The sequence below is a fragment of the Sus scrofa genome, chromosome 14 (genome assembly GCF_000003025.6).
Source record: "Sus scrofa isolate TJ Tabasco breed Duroc chromosome 14, Sscrofa11.1, whole genome shotgun sequence".
NCBI lineage: Eukaryota > Metazoa > Chordata > Mammalia > Artiodactyla > Suidae > Sus > Sus scrofa.
The window spans coordinates 12,236,895-12,260,616 of NC_010456.5; the positions used below are offsets into that span (position 1 = coordinate 12,236,895).

Genomic DNA, 23,722 nt, shown 5'->3' on the forward strand with positions numbered 1-23,722 from the left:
ACCATCAACCTTTATCTTCCTTCAGATTCCCTGCTCTTCCCCAAATTTCTCATCTACTCCTGGCCTAGGATGGGCTGGGGAACCGGGCAGGAGCAAGCTTGAATGGTACGGGTGATAAGCCTCACAAAGTTAATTCTTTCTCAATTAATGATTTTCACTGACAATTTTACAGCTCTGTTTTAAGCTTCCCCTTTCCCTTGGGCATCTGTACATAGGTCTGTGAGAAGCCTCATCCAGTCTAACAAAACTAGCTCCTCAGCGTACAGACTACCCCATTTTTGAAAACTCATCTTTCTCTCTCTCGTTTGGAACATAACACTTGAAAATGCATTTAAACAGAAAGTAATTGGGCTTTAAAGGAGAGCTATAAAAGTGATTTATGCATGAATACACACTTATTCTTCTCTCAACTGACACCCATTTATTTTGCTTGAGTGTGTATCCTCAGCCTTTTTCTAAATCTTTACTACTAATATGAGCTTTTTATTCCATCCTTATTCCCTTCTACTTTGCCCCAAAGACTCTCATACGTGCTGCAAGGGATCCACTGGGGGTACAGAACCACAATTTGGGAAATTCTGCTATGAAATAATAATGCTCCCTAGTCACAGTCACTGACTTTATTAGGTAGTCAATTAGTTATTTTTTAATTAGGTCAAGAAAAGTTTTTATTTTTTCTGAAGTTATTTGAAAGGTACTTTTATAATCATGTTCCACTGGTAGCAGGAAAGCTATGAACAGCACACCTTTTTCTAAGGTGAATAGAACCTTCACTCTATAGATAAGTAATTTCTACAGCAAAATTTCTATAGGCTCCCCTCCCCCCACCCCAAAGAACTCACAGGAGAAGAAAGAACTAATGATAGCAATGCACCCTTAAGACCATATATATTGTATAGCTTTTCTTTTTTTGGCCATGCCTGGGCTGTGGAAGTTTCAGGGCCAGGGATTGAACCAGAGGCACAGCAGTAACTTGAGCCACAGCAGGGACAATGCCAGATCCTTATCCTGCTGAGCCATCAGGGAACACCTGTATAGTTTTCAAAGCAGATCTATACACACCAGTTCATCCATGCTTTTTCTTTTTTTTGTTTTAAACAGGTGAGAAAATAGAGGTTCAGAGAGATTAAGTAAAGGGCATCTTCAAGGTGACAGCTTGTCAGTCACTGTCAGAGACCAGGATTTAAACTACCACTTGAGAGTTCCCCTTGTGGTTCAGTGGGTTAAGAACCTGACTAGTATCCATGAGGATTCGGGTTTGATCCCTGGCCTCGCTCAGTGGGTTAAGGATCTGGTGTTGCTGTGAGCTGTGGCCTGGGTTGGCAACTGCAGCTCTGATTCCACCCCTAGCCTGGGAACTTCCATATGCCACACCTGTGGCCCTAAAAAGCAAAACAAAACAAAAAACAAAAAACCCCACCACTTGAGGATTTTCATTAAAATAAATTATTTTGAAAACAGGATTAGAGATGCAGCAATTTTCATTAACATTATGGTGGGAATCTTTTGGAAGGCTTACTTACCAATGACTGTGCTTTTCTCAGTTTAGCTCTGTCCTGCAATTTATTTTTCTTGTCATGTGACTGTCGGTTGAAGTCTGGGTTTTTTTCAGATCTTTTCCTTCTTCTGTAAATTGGAAAGCATTGGACACATTACAAATATCACTTTAAAGCTTTGGGGGTTGGCATCGCTATTTGTCCATTTGCTTTTGTTGTTCCTATGGCTTAAAGGATTGCCTTCATTCAATTGGAAATAAGCCAAATGTCTATCAGTGAGAACAAGTTGAATAAACTCTGACACATCCACATAATGGAGGACTATGATGTGTGAAAAGGAAGGCAGAATATTTCTTTATGTAACTGTGGAGTGATTTCCAGGATATATACTGGTACATGAAAAAAGAAAGGGGGATAAAGTGGTATGAATTGTGTGCTACCATTTCTTTCAGAAAGGGCTGTGTGTGTTCACTTTTTTTTTTTTTTTTTTTTTTTTTGTCTTTTGTCTTTTTAGAGCCATACCCGGAGCATATGGATATTCCCAGGCTAGGGGTCTAATCAGAGCTGTAACCACCGGCCTACGCCAGAGCCACAGCAACGCCAGATCCAAGCTGAGTCTTCAGCCTACACTACAGCTCATGGCAACGCCGGATCCTTAACCCACTGAGAGAGGGCAGAGATCAAACCCGTAATCTCACAGTTCCTAGTCGGATTAGTTTCCACTGCGCCAAGACGGGAACTCCTGTTTACATATTTTTTTAAATGGAAGAACTGTACCACATTTTGAAAAATAGTTACTTCTCAGTAGGATTCCTGTGTGATCCAGTCAGGAACAAGGAACAGTATGGAAGGGTAAAAACAGAAGCTAGACTTCCCTAAATACATCTTGGTTTGTATATTTATTTGACTCTGGAGCCATCTTAGTTTTTCTCAAAATTATAAAATAAAATGAAGGAAGAAAATTCCCAAAATCTTTTTTTTTTTTTTTTTTTTTTGTCTTTTTGTCTGTTGTTGTTGTTGTTGCTATTTCTTGGGCCGCTCCCAAGGCATATGGAGGTTCCCAGGCTAGGGGTTGAATCGGAGCTGTAGCCACCGGTCTACGCCAGAGCCACAGCAACGCGGGATCCGAGCCGCGTCTGCGACCTACACCACAGCTCACGGCAACGCCGGATCATTAACCCACTGAGCAAGGGCAGGGACCGAACCCGCGACCTCATGGTTCCTAGTCGGATTCGTTAACCACTGCGCCACGACGGGAACTCCCCCAAAATCTTAAAAAAAACACAAAACAATGATCTTGTCTGTCCAGCTGGAGGCATTATTCCACATAGAGGAATTACTTCATGGAACTTTAATGCAGTAATTTATCTGAATATTCATAGTAGAATATATCCTGAGGACTAAAACAGGTACAGAAATCCTAAACTGTTTTCAGTAATCCTATTGTTTGTATTAATTTTAATATTTATTTTCCAAAACTATTGTATATAATAGAATAAACCTCAGCCTCAAGGCCAGTTTTTTTTTTTTTTTTTTTTCTTTTTAGGGCCACACCTGCGGCATATAGAAGTTCCCAGGCTAGGGGTCAAATGTGAACTGCAGTTGCTGGCTGGCCTACGCCACAGCCATAGCAACTCAGGATCTGAGCTGGGTCTGCAGCATATACTGCAGCCCATGGCAATGCTGATCCATAACCCACTGAGTGGGGCCAGGGATCAAACCTGCATGTTCATGGATACTAGTCAGGTTCTTAACCTGCTGAGCCACAACAGAAACTCCCGTAAATAAAGTTTTATTGGAACACCATCTGCTTACTTTTTTCATACGGTCGGCAGCAATTTTCAGGCTGCAATGGCAGAGTAATGATATGTCCTGCAAAGCATAGTGTAGTTGCTGCCTAGCCCTTTCCAGAAAAAGTTTGCCTAAAATAATGAATGGAGACCACTAACATCACAAAAAATGGGACAAGCAGAAATGATGTACCTCATGATGGACGTACCTGATCATTATATATTCAGGTCTCCAGATCTGATGACCAGTGCGACCTCATACAAGAGACACAAGAATGTGCTCAGCTGCATGTTGGGAGTGCAATAACCAAAATCTACAAGATGAGAAGCTTGACAGAATAAATGCCCAGATTTCTATAATAAGCAAATTGAAAGGTTGGGGGGTGGTGGACAGAGAGAAAACGACAGAGAGGAAACCTATACATAAAAAAAAAAAAAAAAAAAGAGGAGTTCCTGTCATGGTGAAGCAGAAACGAATCCAAGTAGGAACCATGAGGTTTAAGCTTCCATCCCTGGCCTCCCTCAGTGGGTTAAGGATCTGGTGTTGTCGTGAGCTGTGGTGTAGGTTGCAGATGCAGCTCAGATCCCAAGTTGCTGTGACTGTGGTATAGGCTAGCAGCCATAGCTCCAATTAGACCCCTAGCCTGGGAACCTCCATATGCCGGAAGTGCAGCCCTAAAAAAGCCAAAAGAAAGAAAGAAAGAAGGAAGGAAGGAAGGAAGGAAGGAAGGAAGGAAGGAAGGAAGGAAGGAAAGACAGACCCCTTAAGTTATGCATGGATCAAGTGCAATATGTGGAGCTTATCTGCAACCTGATTAAACAAACCAGATGTTTAAAAACATCAAACACTTATAAGACATTCAAGGAAAACTGAAAACTGACTTGATATATATATATTTGTTTGTTTGTTTGTTTGTTTTGGCTGCACGTACGTGCAAGCACAAGTTCCTGGACTGGGGACTGAACCTGAGCCACAGCAACAACCTGAGCCACAGCAGTGACAACGCCAGATACTTAACCCACTGCACCACCAGGGAACTCCTAACTTGATATCTGATTGTTTTTTAGACAGAATCTATCTTTTTTTTTTTCAGCCACACCCACAGCATATGGAAGTTCCCTGCCCAGGGATCAAATGTGAGCCGCAGCTGAGATCTATGCCACGCTGCGGCAACACTGGATCTTTAACCAACTGCTTTGGGCTAGGGATCGAACCTGCATCTTGGTGCTGCAGAGACACTGCAGATCCCATTGACCACAGCAGGAATGCCAACAGTAGTTCTTTAATATCATTTTAATATCTGGTCCATATCAAATTTATGCAATTGTCCCACGAATACTCATTATAATACTCTTTCTTTCTTTTTTTTTAAACCAAATCCCACGTAGAGTCCAACTGCATTTGATTTGTGTCTTACATCTAGAACATTTCCCCCACCTCTTTTATCCCCCACCCCCATGACACTGACTCTTTGAAGAGTCTAAGCATCTGGTCTATTTTGGTGAACACAGCACATGCACTTGAAAAAAATGAGTTTGATGTGTTTGTGGAATTGTCTATTTATCTTTTTTTTTTTTGTCTTTTTTGTCTTTTTGCCTTTTCTAGGGCTGCTCCCGCAGCATATGGAGGTTCCCAGGCTAGGGGTCTAATCGGAGCTATAGCTGCCAAGCCTACGCCATAGCCACAGCAACGCGGGATCCAAGCCACCTCTTCAACCTACACCACAGTTCACGGCAACGCCAGATCCTATTTATCTTTTTAAATCTTCCAAATTTTGTCTTATGTACTTTCAGACTTAGGTACATATGCATTTGCAACAATTATATCTTTCTGTTGAGATGATCTCTGTATCATAAAATGCCCCTTTTTATGTCTGGTAATACTGTTTTAATGTCTATTTTATCTGATATTAATGGTCATTCTAGCCTTCTTATGCTTCCTCTTTGCATGGTACATATTTTTCTATCATTTCATTTTAAACTTAATTGTGTCTTAATGTTTAAGGTGTATCTCTTCTAAAAAAAAAAAGCATATAGTTGGTTCTTGCCTTTTTACCTATTCTGATAATCTCTGTCTTTTAATTAGTGTTCAGTACACTAATATTTAATGCAATTATTGCCTTACAAATAATGTTTGAATCTCACAGAAAATTCAGGAGATTATCAGTTTTTCTCATGCTAATGTACCTGGGTATCTAAACTTGCCTCTCTTTAACTTACCAACCTAATCAATACTGAGGGCCACAAACTTAAATACTGTCTCCAGGGATATGTTAATCAATATAGTCTATACATTCACAATGGTTCAAAATTCTAGAGTTCAGAAGGATATACAGTGAAATTTGCTTATCCATCCTTGCCTTTAACGTATAGTTCTCCTTGAAGGAAAACAGTAGTATCAGTTTCTTGTGTATATTCTAGAGATATTTTATGTATATAAAAATATGTATGTGTATATACATATCTTTCTCCTCCACCCATTTAAATGTAAATGGTAGTATTTCTTTCAAACTCTGTTTTGTGCCTTACCTTTTTCCCTCAGCGCATTCTAAATTATCAGGAAATGATTTGTACTTTTTCTGATATAACTAGAAGAATGTGAAGTTCATGAATCAAAACGCTACAATTATTTCACAACTGAACATTTAATGAGTATTGCAGTGACAATCAGTGGTGATATAAATTTAAATAGAGTTCCCTGGTGGCCTAGCAGTTAAGGACTTGGCACTGTCACTGCTGTGGCTTGGGTTCAGTCTCTGGTCTGGGAACTTTTGCAAACCGTGGAAGTGGCCAAAAACTTTTAAAGATGAGTAAGGGATAGTCTGTGCCTTCAAATAGCTCAATTCTTGTTTAATTAGGGATACCACTCTCATCTCATCTTCTAAAGGGACCCCAATGGCCCAGAAAAATCAAATGTAATCTGAGTGTCCCCAAGTCATCAAGCCTTCTGGGGTTACCCTTTCCCTTTCCTTTTTTTAGCCAAATAATATAATTTTAGAAACCATCCTACGAAAAAGTAATTACTTACTACATGTCAAGCACTATTATAAGCATGTTACATATATTAATCCTCACAGTGATCACCTGACTTAGGTTTAATATTATTTATTATTATTCTTGGTTTAATAAATTAATAATATTATTATTCTCAAATATTTCTTGTTTCCTTAATTTCTGTTTATCTTATGTGTGTGTGTTAACAAATGAACAGATACATACATATATACAGATACAGATGTATATTTTCTTACTTTTTTTTTCCTTTCTATACTATGGGAAGGATTCTGTAGACGCTCTTTGGCAATTTGCTTTTCTCACTTAATGATGTACCCTGGAAATCACTCCTTACCAGTTCAGAGAGATGTTCCTCATTCATTTTTACAGTTGCCTAGTACTCCATTGTGTGAATGGACCATGCATAGCTTATTCAACACTCTCCTATTTATAAGCATTTAAGCTATTTCCAGTATTTCAAAATCATAAACAATGCTGCAATAAATATGCTTGCACTGATGTACTTTTGGTGTTTTCAAGGTTGATTCCTAGAAATGGGATTCTAGGTCAAAACCTAAAAATATACAATCATTGCTGGATATTCTAAAATTTTTCTCTATAAATTTTGTGCCAATTTATATTCCCACCAGCAATGTACAAGGGTGCCTGTTTGCCCACAGCCTCACCAATAGAATATATTTCAAACTTTAAAGTTTTTTTTTTCAATCAGAGAGTTGGAAAATGGTATCTTTTGTAACTTCAGGCAAAAACTAACATTGGAAGGATAAACCAGAAACTAATGATATTTATAAGTGGGAATGAGGTGGAAAAGATGACAGTATAGGATGGTGTGGAGGAGATGAGAGGGGTGCATGATGTGCTTCTCTGAGTATACCTTTTGTACACTTTTTGTATACTTTTATATAGCATTAACTCTTTTTTTTTTTTTGTCTTTTATCTTTTTAGGGCAGCATCCGCGGTATATGGAGGGTCCCAGGCTGGGGGTCTAATCGGAGCTGTAGCCTCTGGCCTATGCCACAGCCACAGCAATGTGGGATCCAAGCCGCATCTTCAACCAACACCACAACCTACGGCAATGCCGGGTCCTTAACCCACTGAGCGAGGCCAGGGATCGAACCTGCAACCTCATGGTTTTTAGTTGGATTCGTTAACCACTGAGCCACGACGGACACTCCATTAGTATTAACTTTAGAATCACATTAACATACCCACACTGAAGGAAATGCCAAAAAAAAACCAACAAGAAATAACTTTTGAGTCTATAGTATGAGTATACAGCCTCTGGCTAAAGGCAAAAAAGAACCACAAATATTGAATTCTAGTTGGTAGATTTGTTTAAGTGATGATATGAGATAGCAATTCTGAAATTACTTTCAGAATTTAAGTAAATATATACTGTGTGTATATATAATATACTTTTATACAAAATTTTATGTGTACATATATGATCAAAATCATATATGTATGTGTGTATCTGTATCGTGGTCACAGAAGGGGGGTGCAAATAAGGAAAAGGAAATGACAAGAATGGAGTCTATGATGTTGGATTGGAATTTGAGATATTAAAATATTTAAAGAAGCTGTGATGTTAAAGCATTACAGTTACAAAATACAAACGTCCAGGAGTTCCCTGGTGGCCTAGTGGGTTAAGGATCAAGCATTGTCACTGTTGTGGCTCAGGTCACTCCTGATCCCTGGGTGGACCCCTGGGCTGGGAATGTCTGTATGCCATTTGTGGGGAAAAAAACAAACAAACAGAACAGAAGTTCCAGCTGTGGCAGACTGGGATCAGCAGTGTCAATGCAACACCAGGATGCAGGTTTGAGCCCTTGCCCAGAACAGTGCGTTAAAAGGATCAGGCGTTGCCATGCCTGAGGACATGGGTCACAACTGTGGCTCTGATCTGATCCCTGGCCCAGGAACTTCCATATACTGAGGGTACAGCCAAAAAAAAAAAAAAAAAAAAAAAAAGACAAAAAATAAACAAAACCAAAAACAAATACAAAGAACAGGGCACATTTACCAGTAATGGTGAATTTACTTTTCAATTACTTTTCGTTTCTATGTAGTAAAAAGCATTTGTGGGAGTTCCCTTCATGGCTCAGTGGAAACGAATCCGACTAGTATCCATGAGGGTGCATGTTCGATCCCCGGCTTTGCTCAGTGGGTTAAGGATCTGGTGTTGCTGTGAGCTGTGGTGTAGGCCAATAGCTACAGCTCCGATTCGACCCCTATCCTGGAAACTTCCATATGTTACAGGTGTGACCCTAAAAAAACAAAAAAAGCATTTGTATTTCACATTAAGTTCTGTTTTCATCTTTTTATGGACCGAAGTGCTAGTAAGTATTTTCTGAAAGGAAAGAAGTGGAGGAGAAAGGCGGGATTCTCACCCTCGCCAGCTGTGCTCAATGGGGTCACAGTTGTCCAGGTAATTGAAGCGAATGATGTCAGTCGGATGCTTGTCAGAGGATCGCCAGGGTGGGAGTTCTTTCTCCCCTGGGTGGTTCTTCTTTCTTAAAGAGGCAGAGGACCGGAAAGCTGAGGAAGGAGATGGCTTTTCCTCTGGAGAACTGCTTGTAACTGGTTGAACATTGGCGATCACAAACCCATCTTTTGGAGGTGTCTAGAAGAAGAAAATTAATTATTTTTGTTCTCAAAACACTATAAGAGTTCTCGTCATGGCTCAGTGGAAATGAATCTGACTAGCGTCCATGAGGATGCAGGTTTGATCCCTGGCCTCACTCAGTGGGTTGAGGGTCCTGTGTTGCCGTGGCTGTGGTATAGGTCAGCAGCTACAGCTCCGAACGGACCCCTAGCACAGGAACCTCCATATGCCACGTGGGTGCGGCCCTCAAAAGACGAAAACAAAGACAAAGACAAAAACAAAACCCACTATGATGATAACATTATCATCACCAGCACCATGATGGCCATGGTAATGGTGACAGTGGTTATGGCAGCCACGAACCCAAGAGTCCTTGCCAGGCACTGTGTCAGGAACTGTTCATGCATTATTTTATTGAACTTTCCCAATAATTCTAAATGGTAATACTAACTACTCCCATTTTACAGAAGAAGAAATTGATGATAGAATAAACTAATTAATTTGCTCACAACTACCACAAAAGTAGTAATACATGGGGTCAGAGTTTGAATCCGGGGTGGTCCTGCTTCAAGTCCATGCACTGAACCTCTCTATCCTGTACTGCAACCTCTCCTACCACATCATTGTGTAGTTTTTCCACAAGTCCAGTTACCTGATTCATAAAAATATACACCTTGTGATTCATCGGGTTGAGATCCTGACATAGTGTTCCTGAGGATGCTGGTTCAGTCCCTCAGTGGGTTAAGGATCCGGCATTGCTGCAAGCTGCAGTGCAGGACACAGATTTGGCTCAATCTGATGTTGCTGTGGCTGTGGTGTAGCATCTTTGTTTATATATTACTGAATTAAATTTGTTAATATTTTCAAAGGATTTCTATATCTGTGCTCAAGAGGGATATTGATTTGTGGTTTTGTTTTGTTTTCTTGTAAAGTCTTTATCTGGTTTTGGTATAAAGGTAATGAGGGGAGTTGCTGTAGTGGCGCAGTGAAAACAAATCCGACTAGGAAGCATGAGGTGGCAGGTTTGATCCCTGGCCTTGCTCAGTGGGTTGGGGATCCGGCGTTGCCGTGAGCTGTGGTATAGGTCGCAGACGAGGCTCGGATCTGGCATTGCTGTGGCTGTGGCATAGGCCGGCAGCAACAGCTCCAATTAGACCCCTAGCCTGGGAACCTCCATATGCTGTGGGTATGGCCCTAAAAAGACAAAAGACACACACACACAAACAAAATAAATAAGTAAAGGTAATGAGTTGAGCAATTTTCCCTCTTTCTCTACTTTCCCAAAGAGCTTATACAGACTTGGTATTTCTTCCTTAGATGTGTTACAGAACTCACAAAGGTGAGTCAGGCATTCTGTAGAAAGATCTGAAAATTATGAATTCAATTTTTAAATTGGTAAGGAATGACAATGCTGGATCCTTAATCTGCTGAGCCACCAGGGGACTCCAAAATTGATAAAGATTTATTCATGTATCCTCATTCTTACAGAGACTGTTTTGGTAATTTGTGTTTTTCAAGGATTTTCCATTTTATCTGGGTTGTCAAATTTAGTGACATGGAGTTGTTCAGACTATTCTCTCATTATCCTTCCAATGTCTACAGGATCTACAGTGATGCCTCCTCTTTCACTCCTGTTACTAGTAATTTGTTTTCCCTTTTTTCTTAGATCACTCCAGCTAGAAATCTACCAATTCTATTTACGTTTTCAAAGAAGTAGCTTTGGTTTTACTGAATTTTCTATTGTTTGTCTTTTCAATTTCATTGAGCTCAGTTCTTTATTACCATTATTATTTATTTATTTATTCTTTTAGGGCTATACCCACAGCACATGGAGGTTCCCAGGCTAGGGGTCAAAGCAGAGCTATAGCTGCTGGCCTACACCACAGCAATGCCAGATCCGAGCCTCATAAGGCAGATCCTTAACCCACTGAGCGAGGCCAGGGATCGAACCTGTGTCCTCATCGATACTAGTCAAATTTGTTTCCAGAGCCATGATGGGAACTCCAGTTCTTTATTATTTCTTCTTTGTGTCTACTTTGGGTTTAACTTATTATTATTTTTTAAAATTCTATTATTTCTTCTTTGTGTCTACTTTGGGTTTAACTTATTATTATTTTTTTAAATTCTATTATTTCTTCTTTGTGTCTACTTTGGGTTTAACTTATTATTATTTTTTAAAATTCTTTTTCGGCCACACCTGAGGCATACAGAAGTTCCCGAGCCAATGATCAAGTCTGAGCTGCATCTGTGGCAACGCCAGATCCTTAACTCACTGCACCATAGCAGGAACTTCTTCACTTATGCTTCTTTTTCCAGGTGAAGTCTGTTTGAAACTATGCTTTTTTGAGTAGATAGTATAGCCTCACAGAGAGTAAAGATCAGCCTAGTCCAGTCCTCCCATTTTAAGGGTGGGGGAAGCTAGTATTAACTCCTACCATCTACTCATAAAATACTTTTAAAAGCTCTGCTGACGCACATGCCAAGTGTGAGGTGCTCGGGGAAGTGAGATGGTGATGGGACTTAAAGGAAGGTAAATTACCTTCTACTCTAGTGGCTATGTTCACCATCACTGCAGCAAACTCAGGGAATTACACAAATTATTCAAGTATGTGTAGTGCTGACAGTTGACTTTGTTAACCTTAGACATTTACTAACCTTAGTCTTTCTGACTTAAGTCCAGTTTTTTAACCAATAAATGTAAGTTTATTAGTTGATTTTATTAACCTTTGTTTTTCTGATTTAGGTCTATTTCTTTCTTCTTTCTTTTCTTTTTTTTCTTTTTTGTCTTTTAGGGTCACACCCTCCACATATAGAGGTTACCATGCTAGGGGTCAAATCCGAGCTGCATCTGCGACCTACAACACAGGTCATAGCAACACAGGATCCTTAACCCACTGAGCGGGGCCAGGGATCAAACCCGAATTCTTATGGATATTAATCAGATTTGTTTCTTCTGAGCCACAATGGGAACTCCTGAGGTTTGTTTGTTTGTTTCTTTTTTTTTTCTTTTTTTTTTTTTGCCATACCCAAGGCATATAGAAGTTCCCAGGCCAGGGACTAAACCTGTGCCACAGCAGCAACTTAAGCTACTGCAGTGACAAATCAGATTCTTTTTTTCTTTCATCTTTTTAGGGCCGTACCTGCAGCATATGGAAGGTGCCAGGCTGGGGTAATAATTGGAGCTGTAGCTGCTGGCCAGTGCCACAGCCACAGCAACACCAGACCAGAGACACATCTGTGACCTACACTGCAGCTTGCAGAAACAACAGATCCTAACCCACTGAGCAAGGCCAGGAATTGAACCTGTATCCTCATGGATACCAGCTGGGTTCTTAACTCGCTGAGCCACAATAGGAATTCCAAAACATCAGATACTTAACCCACTGTGCTATAAGAGAACTCCAGATCTATTTCTTTAACAGTAAAACTGAAGTTTAATATAACAAAGTACTCCCCACAGAAATTTAATACTGAGCAAAAAGGTGGTAATTTCTTGCATCAGAACTATTTATTATTTTGGAGTTCCCTGGTGGCTCGGTTGGTTAAGGATCTGCTGTGGCTCTGGTTACTGCTGTGGTGTGGGTTCAATCCCTCGCCCCAGAACTTCTGCATGCTCTGGGTGCAGCCAAACAAAACAAAACAACAAAAAACCTATTTGTTATTTTGCATAAGTATTTTGTAGAAAAAGAGTTATTGCTAAAGACATGGCATTAAAATCAGTTTATTTCATTTTACAAGGAGGTTAATCACTTCTCTCTATGCTGCTCCAGTACAGCCCAAACTTCAGCTATTGCATACCATTCCCTGCATACAACTGAGAATCAAAGTCAAAGAAAGCCTATGATAAAAGAAAGCCATGGAGTTCCCGATGTGGCTCAGTGGTTAATGAACCTGACTAGTACCCATGAGGAAGCGGGTTTGATCCCTAGCCTTGCTCAGTAGGTTAAGGATCTGACGTTGCCATGAGCTGTGGTGTAGGTCACAGACACAGCTTGTATCCTGCATTGCTGTGGCTGTGGCGTAGGCCAGCAGCTGTAACTCTGATTCAACCCCTAGCCTGGGAACGTCAATATGCCACAGGTGTGGCCCTAAAAAGACAAAAAAAAGAGTCATAGCCCCTGTAATTTTTTTTTTTTTTTTTAAGGGCTGAACCTATGGCATATGGACATTCCCAGGCTAGGGGTCAAATCAGAACTACAGCTGCCAGCCTATGCCACAGCCACAGCAATGCTGGATCCCCGACACACTGAGTGAGGCCAGGGATCGAACCTGCATCCTCATGGATATTAGTTGGATTCGTTTCTACTGCACCACAGTGGGAACTCCCGATACTATAATTTTTACAATAACTTTTCTACCACTGCCGTTAAAAATGTTCTTTTCTAAAGAAATTCTCACAGAAAACACCAATTATTGAAATCAGAAAGACTAGTTTTATCATTGCAATTGTAACAATATTAATTATGCATAGCTTATTACTATATTAAACGTAGATAGATTCTTCTTTGAGCAAGCACATTAAAACTAACCTAAATGAGCATGTTAGGAGTTAACTACTCATATTTCAAAAGGATTCTCCAGTTTGGAAAGGATTCCCTGCAGCTTTTTTTACAGAAAACTCTTGTGGTTTTAAAAATCATTAAAAAATTTTAATTTACATGTAATTTTTTCAGGAACTCATCTATTGTACAAAATAATGCACAACTCTGTATGTGTATAGATCATGCCATAAAGAAAAGGCTCATAAAAATTTCCCATAAGTTATCTAATTAGCTGTGACTCCAAGAATGAACATAAACATGGGTGATAACACATAGAAAACCACTAGAAAAATTATGCTCACACTATTTACTTTGTATGACCACATGTAAAGACTTTACATTGCTAGTTTCTAGCTTCGAAAGAACTTTAATATGCCCATTATGCCCTTCTCTAATTACTGATTTATTGGAAAACTTTTCTTTATAAATGACATAAAAATAAACTTCAGCTTGCCCAGTAGAAACATAGAAAATTTGAATTAGTTAAGTAAAATTCGATGACCCATTTGTAATATACACTGTACATCCCCACAGAGTCCCAGGGTCAGAACTGTGTGGTGCAGGAGTCAGAGATTCAGGAATCCAGGAATCTGTATAGCCACACTTAGAGCAGCTCCGTAATTCTAACCTGGGGGAACGATGGTTAGGAGTGTCTCTCATATTACAGGGATATCTTGAAAAGGGCTGTCAAGTTCTCAGACAAGGAGAATTTTGAAGTCAGAGTATATTTCCTTTGAACCAACTGCCTTCCCCAACTTCAAGTTTGATCATTTAGTCTTAGTTCTAGAATTCCTAAATAGTTGCTATTTGTAGTTTTGCTGTTTCTTTTCCCAAATTTACCTTGGGCTTGGTAACGTGGAGTTCTTTCACCATTTGAATGTAGTGCTTCTTCCATATACCCTGCTCAAAGGGGGTTGGAGAGAAATTGATGTACCAGTTAAACCGTAAACATTTGAGCATCCAGAGCTGATCCAGTTCTGTTAAGTTCTTCCAATGCCAGCTCACCTGAAAAAAACAACAAAAAAGCAAAAACAAAACTATACACTTTACATGCCCACTTTCTCCCTGGAACTGAGATAACTTTTTTGTCCTTTTCCTCCAAATCACAGCTTAGTTACCTCCTACCTGAACTGCTTCCTAGCCAGACAGAAGGATTTTTAAAAATGTTAATTCAAACTTAGAATCAGAATCAACTAATATTCATCGAGCACCTATTAACCAACCATTCTCATACAACCTAAGGAGGAAAGTATAATTATTATTTTCAGTTTGCAAACAAGGAAACTGAGGATCCTGAAGGTCTCCAGATGCGAGATATACGACAGAAACTGCTCAGCACATTGCTTAGTGTTTTCATGATATGCTTCCATTTTCCCTCCTTTTTTTTTTTTTTTTTTTTTTTTTTTTTGCTATTCAGGGCCACACCTGCAGCATACGGAGGTTCCCAGGCTAGGGGTAGAATCCGAGCTGTAGCTGCTGGCCTGTGACATAGTCAGAGCAACACAGGATCCAAGCCACATCAGCAACCTACACCACAGCTCACAACAATGCCAGATCCTTAACCCACTGAGGCCAGGGATTGAACCTGCTTCCTCATGGATGCTAGTCAGATTTGTTAACCGCTAAGCCACAACGGGAACTCCAATTTTCTTTTTTTCTTTTTTGGCTGTGCCCATGGCATATGGAAGTTCCCAGGCCAGGGATCAAATCTGAGCCAGAGCTTCGACCTATGCCACAGCTGCAGCAACACCAGATCCTTAACCCACTGCACATGCTAGGGATTGAATCTGTGCCACCAGAGAGACAACACTGGATCCTGAACCTGCTGTGCCATAGCAGGAACTCCTTCCCTCCATTCTTAAGATTTAACTAAATGTAAATTTTGTAAAGGGAACACAATTACTAACTATATTGATGTGTCCTACATAGCCTTTAAGATTCAATACACTCCATTTCCATAGCATTACGGTCAATTCTACACATCCAGCAAATGTTGGGTGTGATCCTATTATGTGTAGAAGTATTTACAGTAATGTTTTTTTCTATGGGCCAAACCTGTAGCATATGGAAGTTCCCAGAGTGGAATCGGAGCTGCAGCTGCCAGCCTTTACCACAGCCACAGCAACACCAGATCCAAGCCGCATCTGTGAACTATGTCACAGCTTGAGGCAAGGCCAGATCCTTAATCCACTGAGTGAGGCCAAGGATTGAATCTGCATCCTCATGGATACTAGTCAGGTTCTTAACCCACTGAGCCACAATGGGAACTCCAGTATTTACAGTAATTTACCACCGGTTTTGAATACATCTTGCTAGAAACTAGAGTCAAGTTCATTTATAAAGTTGAGAGTAGGCATTCTATGTCTCTTATCAGGAGTTGCAAAGATGACACCTAACCTTCAAATTCAAATTTCATCCTTGGAAAACTGTCCTCTTTTTCAAGATTAATTAACTAATGAATAATATTGGCGTGCCTCCAAATAAGCAGAACACTCCATAACGGAACTTGCTCCCCAGACACCTATTGATTTATCCCTCTCTTCCTCCCTCCTTCCATTCCCCCTGCACTGAGTTCCTATTATGCTTAGTATTGTTTCACGTGCTGAAGATGAGACGCGTGGGAGAGAGGCATGCAGGACAGGGCACAATTAGAAGAAATAAGCAGTTCAGGAGCTGGAAGGAGGAAAAAGCTTAGAGGATCTGATAGAGCCCTGCAGGCAAAGAAATCACATCTGCTTTGTTCAACCCAGAAATTAAGCTACATCCACCTTAATCCCCTTATGGTTAGTTAACTCAGAATTCAACCAACAGGTAAGGTTTTCGGGGGAGGGGGTGGGGAGAAAAGTTTCTCAATTCTCATTCTTTTCCTTTTTCCTTAATTCTTGTTTAAACCTGAGTATTTAAGTTGGGATTCCCCCCAGAGTATATAAGGCTTAGTTTTGGTTTTGCCTTTTGGTGTTTTTGTTTGTTTTGCCTTTTGGTGTTTTTTGTTAGTTTCTGGGGGGCTTTTTTTGGCTGCAACTGAAGCTTGCAGAAGCTCCTGGGCCAGGGATGGATCCAGGCCACAGCAGTGACCCTAGCCACAGCAGTGACCCTAGCCACAGCAGTGAAAATGCCCAGATTCTTGGCCCAAAGAGCCATCAGGGAACTCCCTTTTTGTTTTTGAACTAAACAGGAGTGAGAAGAATTGAAGAGAGCTTTCAAAATTATGACATATGTTTTTTTCTTGCTGCCCTCGCAGCACATGGAAATTCCCAGTCCAGGGATGGAAACTGTGCCATAGCCGTGACCGGAACTGCTGCAATGACAATGCCAGATCTTTAATCCGTTTTTTTAATAGCTCAAAGAGCTCAAGTTGGTGCAATGACTTTCTTTTTTACTTTAGTTGAAGGACAACCACCTCACAGTCAGTTCTGGGAATAAAATATGATGCTGAAATCCTACAAGATTAACATATGGTGCACATAGATGAATGCTTAGCTCTTTCAAATATTTCCCTGGAATGATAACATTCTCATTGTGAAAAACTTGACAAATTCTGAGAAACTTGAAGAAAAACAACACCCAACACCCCATCAGTCAGAGATGACCATTACTAACAACCTGGTAGAATCCTTTTCCTTTCCATATGTTTTCTGGGCATCTTTGAAACAAAATTGGGAAATTCCATATACAATTTAAAATTGTCTTTCTTCATTTTACATACACTATTTATGGAAGTTTCTATGCCAGGGATCGAACCCAAGCCACAACTGTGACCCAAGCCCCTGCAGTTGGATTCTTTCTTTTTTTTGGGGGGGGTATTTTTAGGCCCCCACTCATGGCATATGGAGTGAATTGGAGCTGTACCCGCTGGCCTACACCACAGCCACAGCAACACCAGATTCGAGCTGTGTCTTCGACCTACACCACAGCTCACGGAAAGGCCAGATCCTTAACCCACTGAGCCAGGTCAGAGATCGAACCCGCATTCTCATGGATGCTAGTCAGATTCATTTCCACTGAGTCATGACAGGAGCTCCACAGTTGGCTACGTAACCCACTGGGCCACACTGGGAACTCCAAGGGAAGTCCATTTTTCCACTACACTTTTTTTTTTTTTTTTCTGCACGTGTAGATATATACCCATCAGACAAATACAAGAAGTTGAATGGCTGGGGCAAAGGGAATCTTTATTTAAAAAATGGATATTACCAAATTGTTCCCCATGGTAGTTGCAAAAAAATTATTTACCAACAATATACAAAAGTGCTTGTTTTCTCACAGCCCCACCAATATAAAATATTATCATTTAAAAAATAACTTCGGGGAATTCCCACTGTGGCACAACGGGATTGGTGGTGTCTCTCTAGCACCAGGATGCAGGTTTGATCCACAGCAGGACACAGCAGGTTAAAGGATCCGGGTTGCTGCAGCTGCAGCCTAGTTTGCAGCTTCAGCTTGAATTCAATCCCTGGCCCAGGAACTCCACATGCCAGGGAGCGGTCAAAAAAAAAAAACCACTGAAAACTCCATCTGGAAGTTTCCATGTGGTATAGCAGGTTAAGGATCTGGGGTTGCCAAAGCTGTGGCACAGGCCACAACTGCGATGCAAGTTCGATCCCTGGTCCAGGGATTTTTACATGCCATGGTTGCAGCCAAGAAAACAAACAAAAAGTCACTCTATCTGATTTATGAAAGCTGGCATGATAATGAGGCTAAGCATTTTACATATTTTAGAAACATCTGCTTTTTTCTTTGTGAAATACTTGTTCACTTCCTTTGCTCATTTTTCTGCTGGGTTTTGATCCCCTCTCACCCATAGTATAGAGGTATAGTAGTTCTTTTAAAAATAAGGACGTTAGCCCTTTGCTGGCAATATTTTTTTTTTCTCCCTGTTTACTGTTTGGGTTTATTTACGGTGTTCTTTTCCATAGAGAAAATTTTAATATTTATAGTCCCAATTTAAAATCTTTCTTTCTTCCTTTCTTTTTTTTTCTTTGCCACACCCATGGCATGTGAAAGTTCCCAGGCCAGGGATGGAACTCATACCACAGCAGTAACTCAAGCTGTTGCAGTGACAAACAGTGGATCCTTAACCCACAGTGCCACAAAAGAAGTTCAAAAATCGGAGTTCCCGTCATGGCGCAGTGGTTAACGAATCCGACTAGGAACCATGAGGTTGCGGGATCGGTCCCTGCCCTTGCTCTGTGGGTTAACGATCCGGCGTTGCCGTGAGCTGTGGTGTAGGTTGCAGATGCGGCTCGGATCCCGCGTTGCTGTGGCTCTGGCATAGGCCGGTGGCTACAGCTCCGATTCAACCCCTAGCCTGGGAACCTCCATATGCCGAGGGAGCGGCCCAAGAAATAGCAACAACAAAAAAGACAAAAAAAAAAAAAAAAGTTCAAAAATCTTGCTTTCTTTATTCTTGTCCATAAAATATATATAATTGATATATAAAATAGATAAAGCAAGATTTTAAGCTATATATTTTCTTTTGAGGCCCTGAGTATTAGAGAATACTCACAAAGGCCTCCCCCCATGTTTGCTTTGAGCACTTTAATGGTTTCCTTTAATTTCATATCAATATTTTATCCTTTATAATCATTTATTCAGGTAGCTGCCCAATTGTTCCAACATCACTTATTAAATAATTCATCTATCGTACACATTCGCTTTCTTTTTTCCCTTTTTTTGGCAGTGCCTACGGCATGCAGAAGTTCCCAGGCCAGGGACTGAAACCTCGCCACAGCAGCGAAAACACCAGATCCTTAATTGCTAGGCTACCAGGGAATTCCTATTTTCTTAATTTAAAAAGCTAAAGTTAGCATGTTACACGTTTGTGAATGCATAGTAACAGATAAGTTTTGGTCCTATTAGACTGTGAAGAGAATCAACAAAATGACTATCAGCTTTATATCTTAAATAACATACTTTACTATACCACAGAATCATGTGTAAGAAAATAATGGTCAGATATTTTCCAACCTCACCACCCTCCTCTCCTGACCCTATAAGCACCTTTGCTCACTCTGAATTCTTTTAGTCTCATATTCTTTTGTACTTACTCATCAGCACCTTATTTGAACTTTTCTATTTAGGAATGGCTTGCACTATACACTTTAGGATTTCATTGTACTTCTGTGCTGTATGATATGAATATTGTGCTAATGAACCACTACATATAAGTGTATTTGTCTCCCCAATAAGCTCATGTTATTTTGTGGACACCAGTGGTATCTTATACTTTCCTCCCCTTGCGAGTACTAAATGCAGAGTTAGACACAAAGGAGATAGGAGTTAATTCAAAAATCTACAGACTAAACGTATTGACCATCTCATCTACTTGTGCATTGCTTTTTTTTCCTCAAGTTTCAGAGTTTTCTAAGGTGTCTTTACAAAATGCCTTACACTGCTTCATTTTCTTTACCTGTGCACAACGACAAAGGCTTCGAGGGTCCAGGAAAGAGAAGATATATAAAGATAACACCCTTGGAAGCTTGGTAGTAAAATCCAGAGCTTCTGCTGGAATTTTTTCCTGAAGCTTTCGACAGCAGAACTTTTGCTGTGAAAGAGAACAGCGTTCTAACAGGCCTGTCAGGATTCTTCTCCTTTGAGAGTCTGTCCATTTGTCAAACTGGAAACAAACAAAAAGGAAATAAGGAAAAGAAAAAATCCAGGTTTAGTCTGATACTAGAGATTCGTTATGAAAAAGAGGTAAAATGGCATAGAAAGTGAGTTTAGTAATTTAGTCCTAATGCATAGCATGTATTTATTTCCCTAATTAGTAAATTCCATGTTTTGCCATCTACTTGTCCTCTCTCACCTTTATATGGGCAAGCACGTGCAAGACTGTGGTGTGTACACCAGCTCCATAAAAATAGTAAGTTAGGAGCTGGCCATATTCATAAACTGAGAATATACATACTTATAAAATACATATCTTCCTCAGCTTGTGATGGGGTTACATCCCAATAAACACATTGTAAGTTAAAACTATCCTGGGAGTTCCCATCATGGCTCAGCAGAAATGAATCTGACTAGTATCTCTGAGGATGGAGGTTTGATCCCTGGCCTCGTTAAGTGTGTTAAGGATCTGGTGTTGCCATGAGCTGTAGTGCAGGTCACAGACACAGCTCTAATCTGGTGTTGCTGTGGCTGTGGTGTAGGCTAGCGGCTGCAGCTCTAATTTGACCCCTAACCTGGGAACCTCCATATGCCACAGGTACAGCCCTTAAAAAAAAAATTCTTAAAAGCTGAAAATGCATGTAATACACCTGACTTATTTTTAAATATGTAGCATAGCTTAGCCTACCTGAAATGTGCTCAGAACACTCAAATTAGCCTAAAGTTGGGCAAATCATCTAACACAAAGCCTATTTTATTTATTTTTTTCATTTTTGGCCAACCTGCAGCATATGGAGTTCCTGGATCAGAGAACATATCTGAGCTGCAGCAACAGTGGACCCTTAACCCACTGTGCCAGGACGGGATCCAACCCATATCCCAGTGCTCTGAAGACACCCCTGATCCCATTGCACCACAGCAGGAACTCTCACAAAGCCTATTTTATAATAAAGTGTTGACTATCTCATGTAGTTTGTTGAATACTGCACTGAAAGTGAAAAACAGAATGGCTGTCTGGATACAGATGGCTGTAGTGTCTTTGCTGTGAACCTTTTTTTTTTTTTTTTGTCTTTTGTTGTTGTTGTTGTTGTTGTTGCTATTTCTTGGGCCGCTCCCGAGGCATATGGAGGTTCCCAGGCTAGGGGTTGAATCGGAGCTGTAGCCACCGGCCTACGCCAGAGCCACAGCAACGCGGGATCCGAGCCGCATCTGCAACCTACACCACAGCTCACGGCAACGCCGGATCCTTAACCCACTGAGAAAGGGCAGGGACCGAACCCGCAACCTCATGGTTCCTAGTCGGATTCGTTAACCACTGCGCCACGATGGGAACTCCCTGCTGTGAACCTTTGTGATTGCCTGGCTGACTGGGAGCTGTGGCTCACTGCTGCCCAGCATCCCAAGAGCGTATTCAACTGCATATGGCTAGCCTGAAAAAAGAACAAAATACAAAATTTGAAATATGGTTTCTACTGAATGTCTATCACTTTCACACCACTGTAAAGCTGAAAAGTTGCTAAGGAGAACCATCCTAAGCTGGGCGTTGCCTGTACAACTTTAAGAGAAAATGTCTAGGAGTTCCCGCTATGGAGCAGCAGGTTAAGGATCTAGTGTTGCCGAAGCTGTAGCATAGGTCACAGCTTCGATTTGGATTCAGTCTGTGGCCCAGGAACTTCCATATGCTGAGGGTGCAGGCTTAAAAAAAAAATAAATGATTTTTAAAAATAACAACAAAAAAAGAGAGAAGATGCCTGGGCAGCTGCTCTCCCCCCAGAATTTCTATATTATTATCAGTGACTAAAACTCCAGGACCAGAAATAAACCTTTGTCTTCACAGTTGGAGATAAGGTATAACGAGCAAATAGCCCTGAGAAGGAGAGTACATAGGGTTAAAGTCCTACCAATATGTAAATGATTGATACGGTGAGAGGAAAAGTTGAGAGGGGGACCTGGAAAAAAAGAGTGCCAGAGACAGGTAATGTGGGGAATGACAAACAAAAGCTTTGGTTACTTTACAATTTTCCCTGAGAGATAACTTCAAACCAGTCCCACGATCAGTGCCTGACCAGAGACAAGAAAATGAGGGCTGGCCAAAACCAAAAGGCTCTTATGGGACCACCTAGCAGCTGAAGGAGACATTACCAGAGTCTAAATCTCTCTTTTCTTCTTGAGTTCATTAAAGAAAAACAGGGGAGTTCCCGTCGTGGCGCAGTGGTTAACGAATCCGACTAGGAACCATGAGGTTGCGGGTTCAGTCCCTGCCCTTGCTCAGTGGGTTAACGATCCAGCGTTGCCGTGAGCTGTGGTGTAGGTTGCAGACTCAGCTCCGATCCTGCGTTGCTGTGTTGCTGTGGCTGTGGCATAGGCCGGCAGCTACAGCTCCGATTCAACCCCTAGCCTGGGAACCTCCATATGCCGCGGGAGCGGCCCAAGAAATAGCAACAACAACAACAATAAAAGACAAAAAAAAAAAAAAAAGAAAGAAAAAGAAAAACAGGGACGTTTGAGGCTACTTGTATTTTGTATACAATTGCATTTCACATGTATTTATTAGTTATTGTAATCAGAATTTCATAATGAACTTTTTTTTTTTTCTAGCTTCACCTGTAGCATATAGAAGTTCCCAGGTTAGGGGTCAAATCAAAGCCGTAGCTGCCAGCCTACACCACAGCCACAGCAATGCAGGATCGGAGCCGCATCTGCGACCTACGACCTACACCACAGCTCACGGCAATGCCAGATCCTTTAACCCAATGATTGAGGCCAGGGATTAAACCTGAGTCCTCATGGATACTAGTTGGGTTCTTCAACTGCTGAGCCATGACGGGAACTCCCTATTTATCTTCAGAAATAAATCAATACATCCACAACTCCACCCCTGGCAACCTCCTAATTTCTTCATTTATATATTAAGAACAATTATATCTCAGTTATAGGGTTGTTGTGAGGATTAAGTAAGTACAAAATCCTTAGTCAAGTGCATGACATCGTAGTCATGGCAGCCAATATTATAAAATATCAGAGTGATGTTGAAAAATAATAAGTACGTGGGGTGAATCAATGTAAAAAGAGTAAATGGGCAAACAATTAAATTTACAAGCATAAAATTAGCACATCTCTACATTGACAGGGATGGGAAACACATTCTGAATGACTGAGGTTAGCTCATTTGTTTTCATAGACGCCCACAAAAGGAAACCAAGCTCAGGTCGAAGAACAAATGATTTCAAAGGAATATAAAAGACATTAGGATATAAAATGCTGAAGAAATCTATAAAAGAAAAGATTAAAACTTTTTATCTAGAGATTAAAAAGATAATTACATTGGTTTCTCATTTATTTTCCTGATTACAACAGTCTAAGGTAATTTATATTTGGCTTTGATAAGTGTTTTTTGCCTCGAGGGGTTTTTTCCTTTCTAATTGTATTTTTTTTAGGCTAATAGAAAGTGAATTTGCATTTCCTGAATCCCTACCTATTGAAGGTGGGTCCATGACTCAGAAGAATGCTTAACAGTTGGGGAAAATCTCTTTAGAATTTAAAAGGTGCTAGGAAGAATCCAAAAAGTAAATAACTCACAGAAGAGTTACCTGTACAGGAATTTGGTAATCTCCCAATATCTCTTTCTTTAATTTTAATTTTTTATTATAGTTGATTTACAGTGTTTCA

The 23,722-nt window shown here is 40.5% G+C and overlaps 1 protein-coding gene across 4 annotated transcripts in view; it reads right to left on the bottom strand.

Annotated features, from left to right (window-relative positions):
* Positions 1 to 23,722, bottom strand: part of FBXO16 (F-box protein 16) — a 58,187-nt gene that overhangs the window by 17,916 nt on the left and 16,549 nt on the right. For 3 of the 4 annotated variants that reach the window (XM_005670453.3, XM_005670454.3, XM_021072808.1), the window contains 4 exons: positions 19,857 to 20,063; positions 14,288 to 14,452; positions 8,692 to 8,924; positions 1,524 to 1,626 (listed from right to left, as the gene is read on the bottom strand). In XM_005670453.3, the coding sequence (XP_005670510.1) occupies positions 1,524 to 1,626; positions 8,692 to 8,924; positions 14,288 to 14,452; positions 19,857 to 20,063 (708 nt within the window). The remainder of the gene's footprint in view (positions 1 to 1,523; positions 1,627 to 8,691; positions 8,925 to 14,287; positions 14,453 to 19,856; positions 20,064 to 23,722) is intronic. The other variant, XM_013982683.2, reaches the window with a different exon arrangement.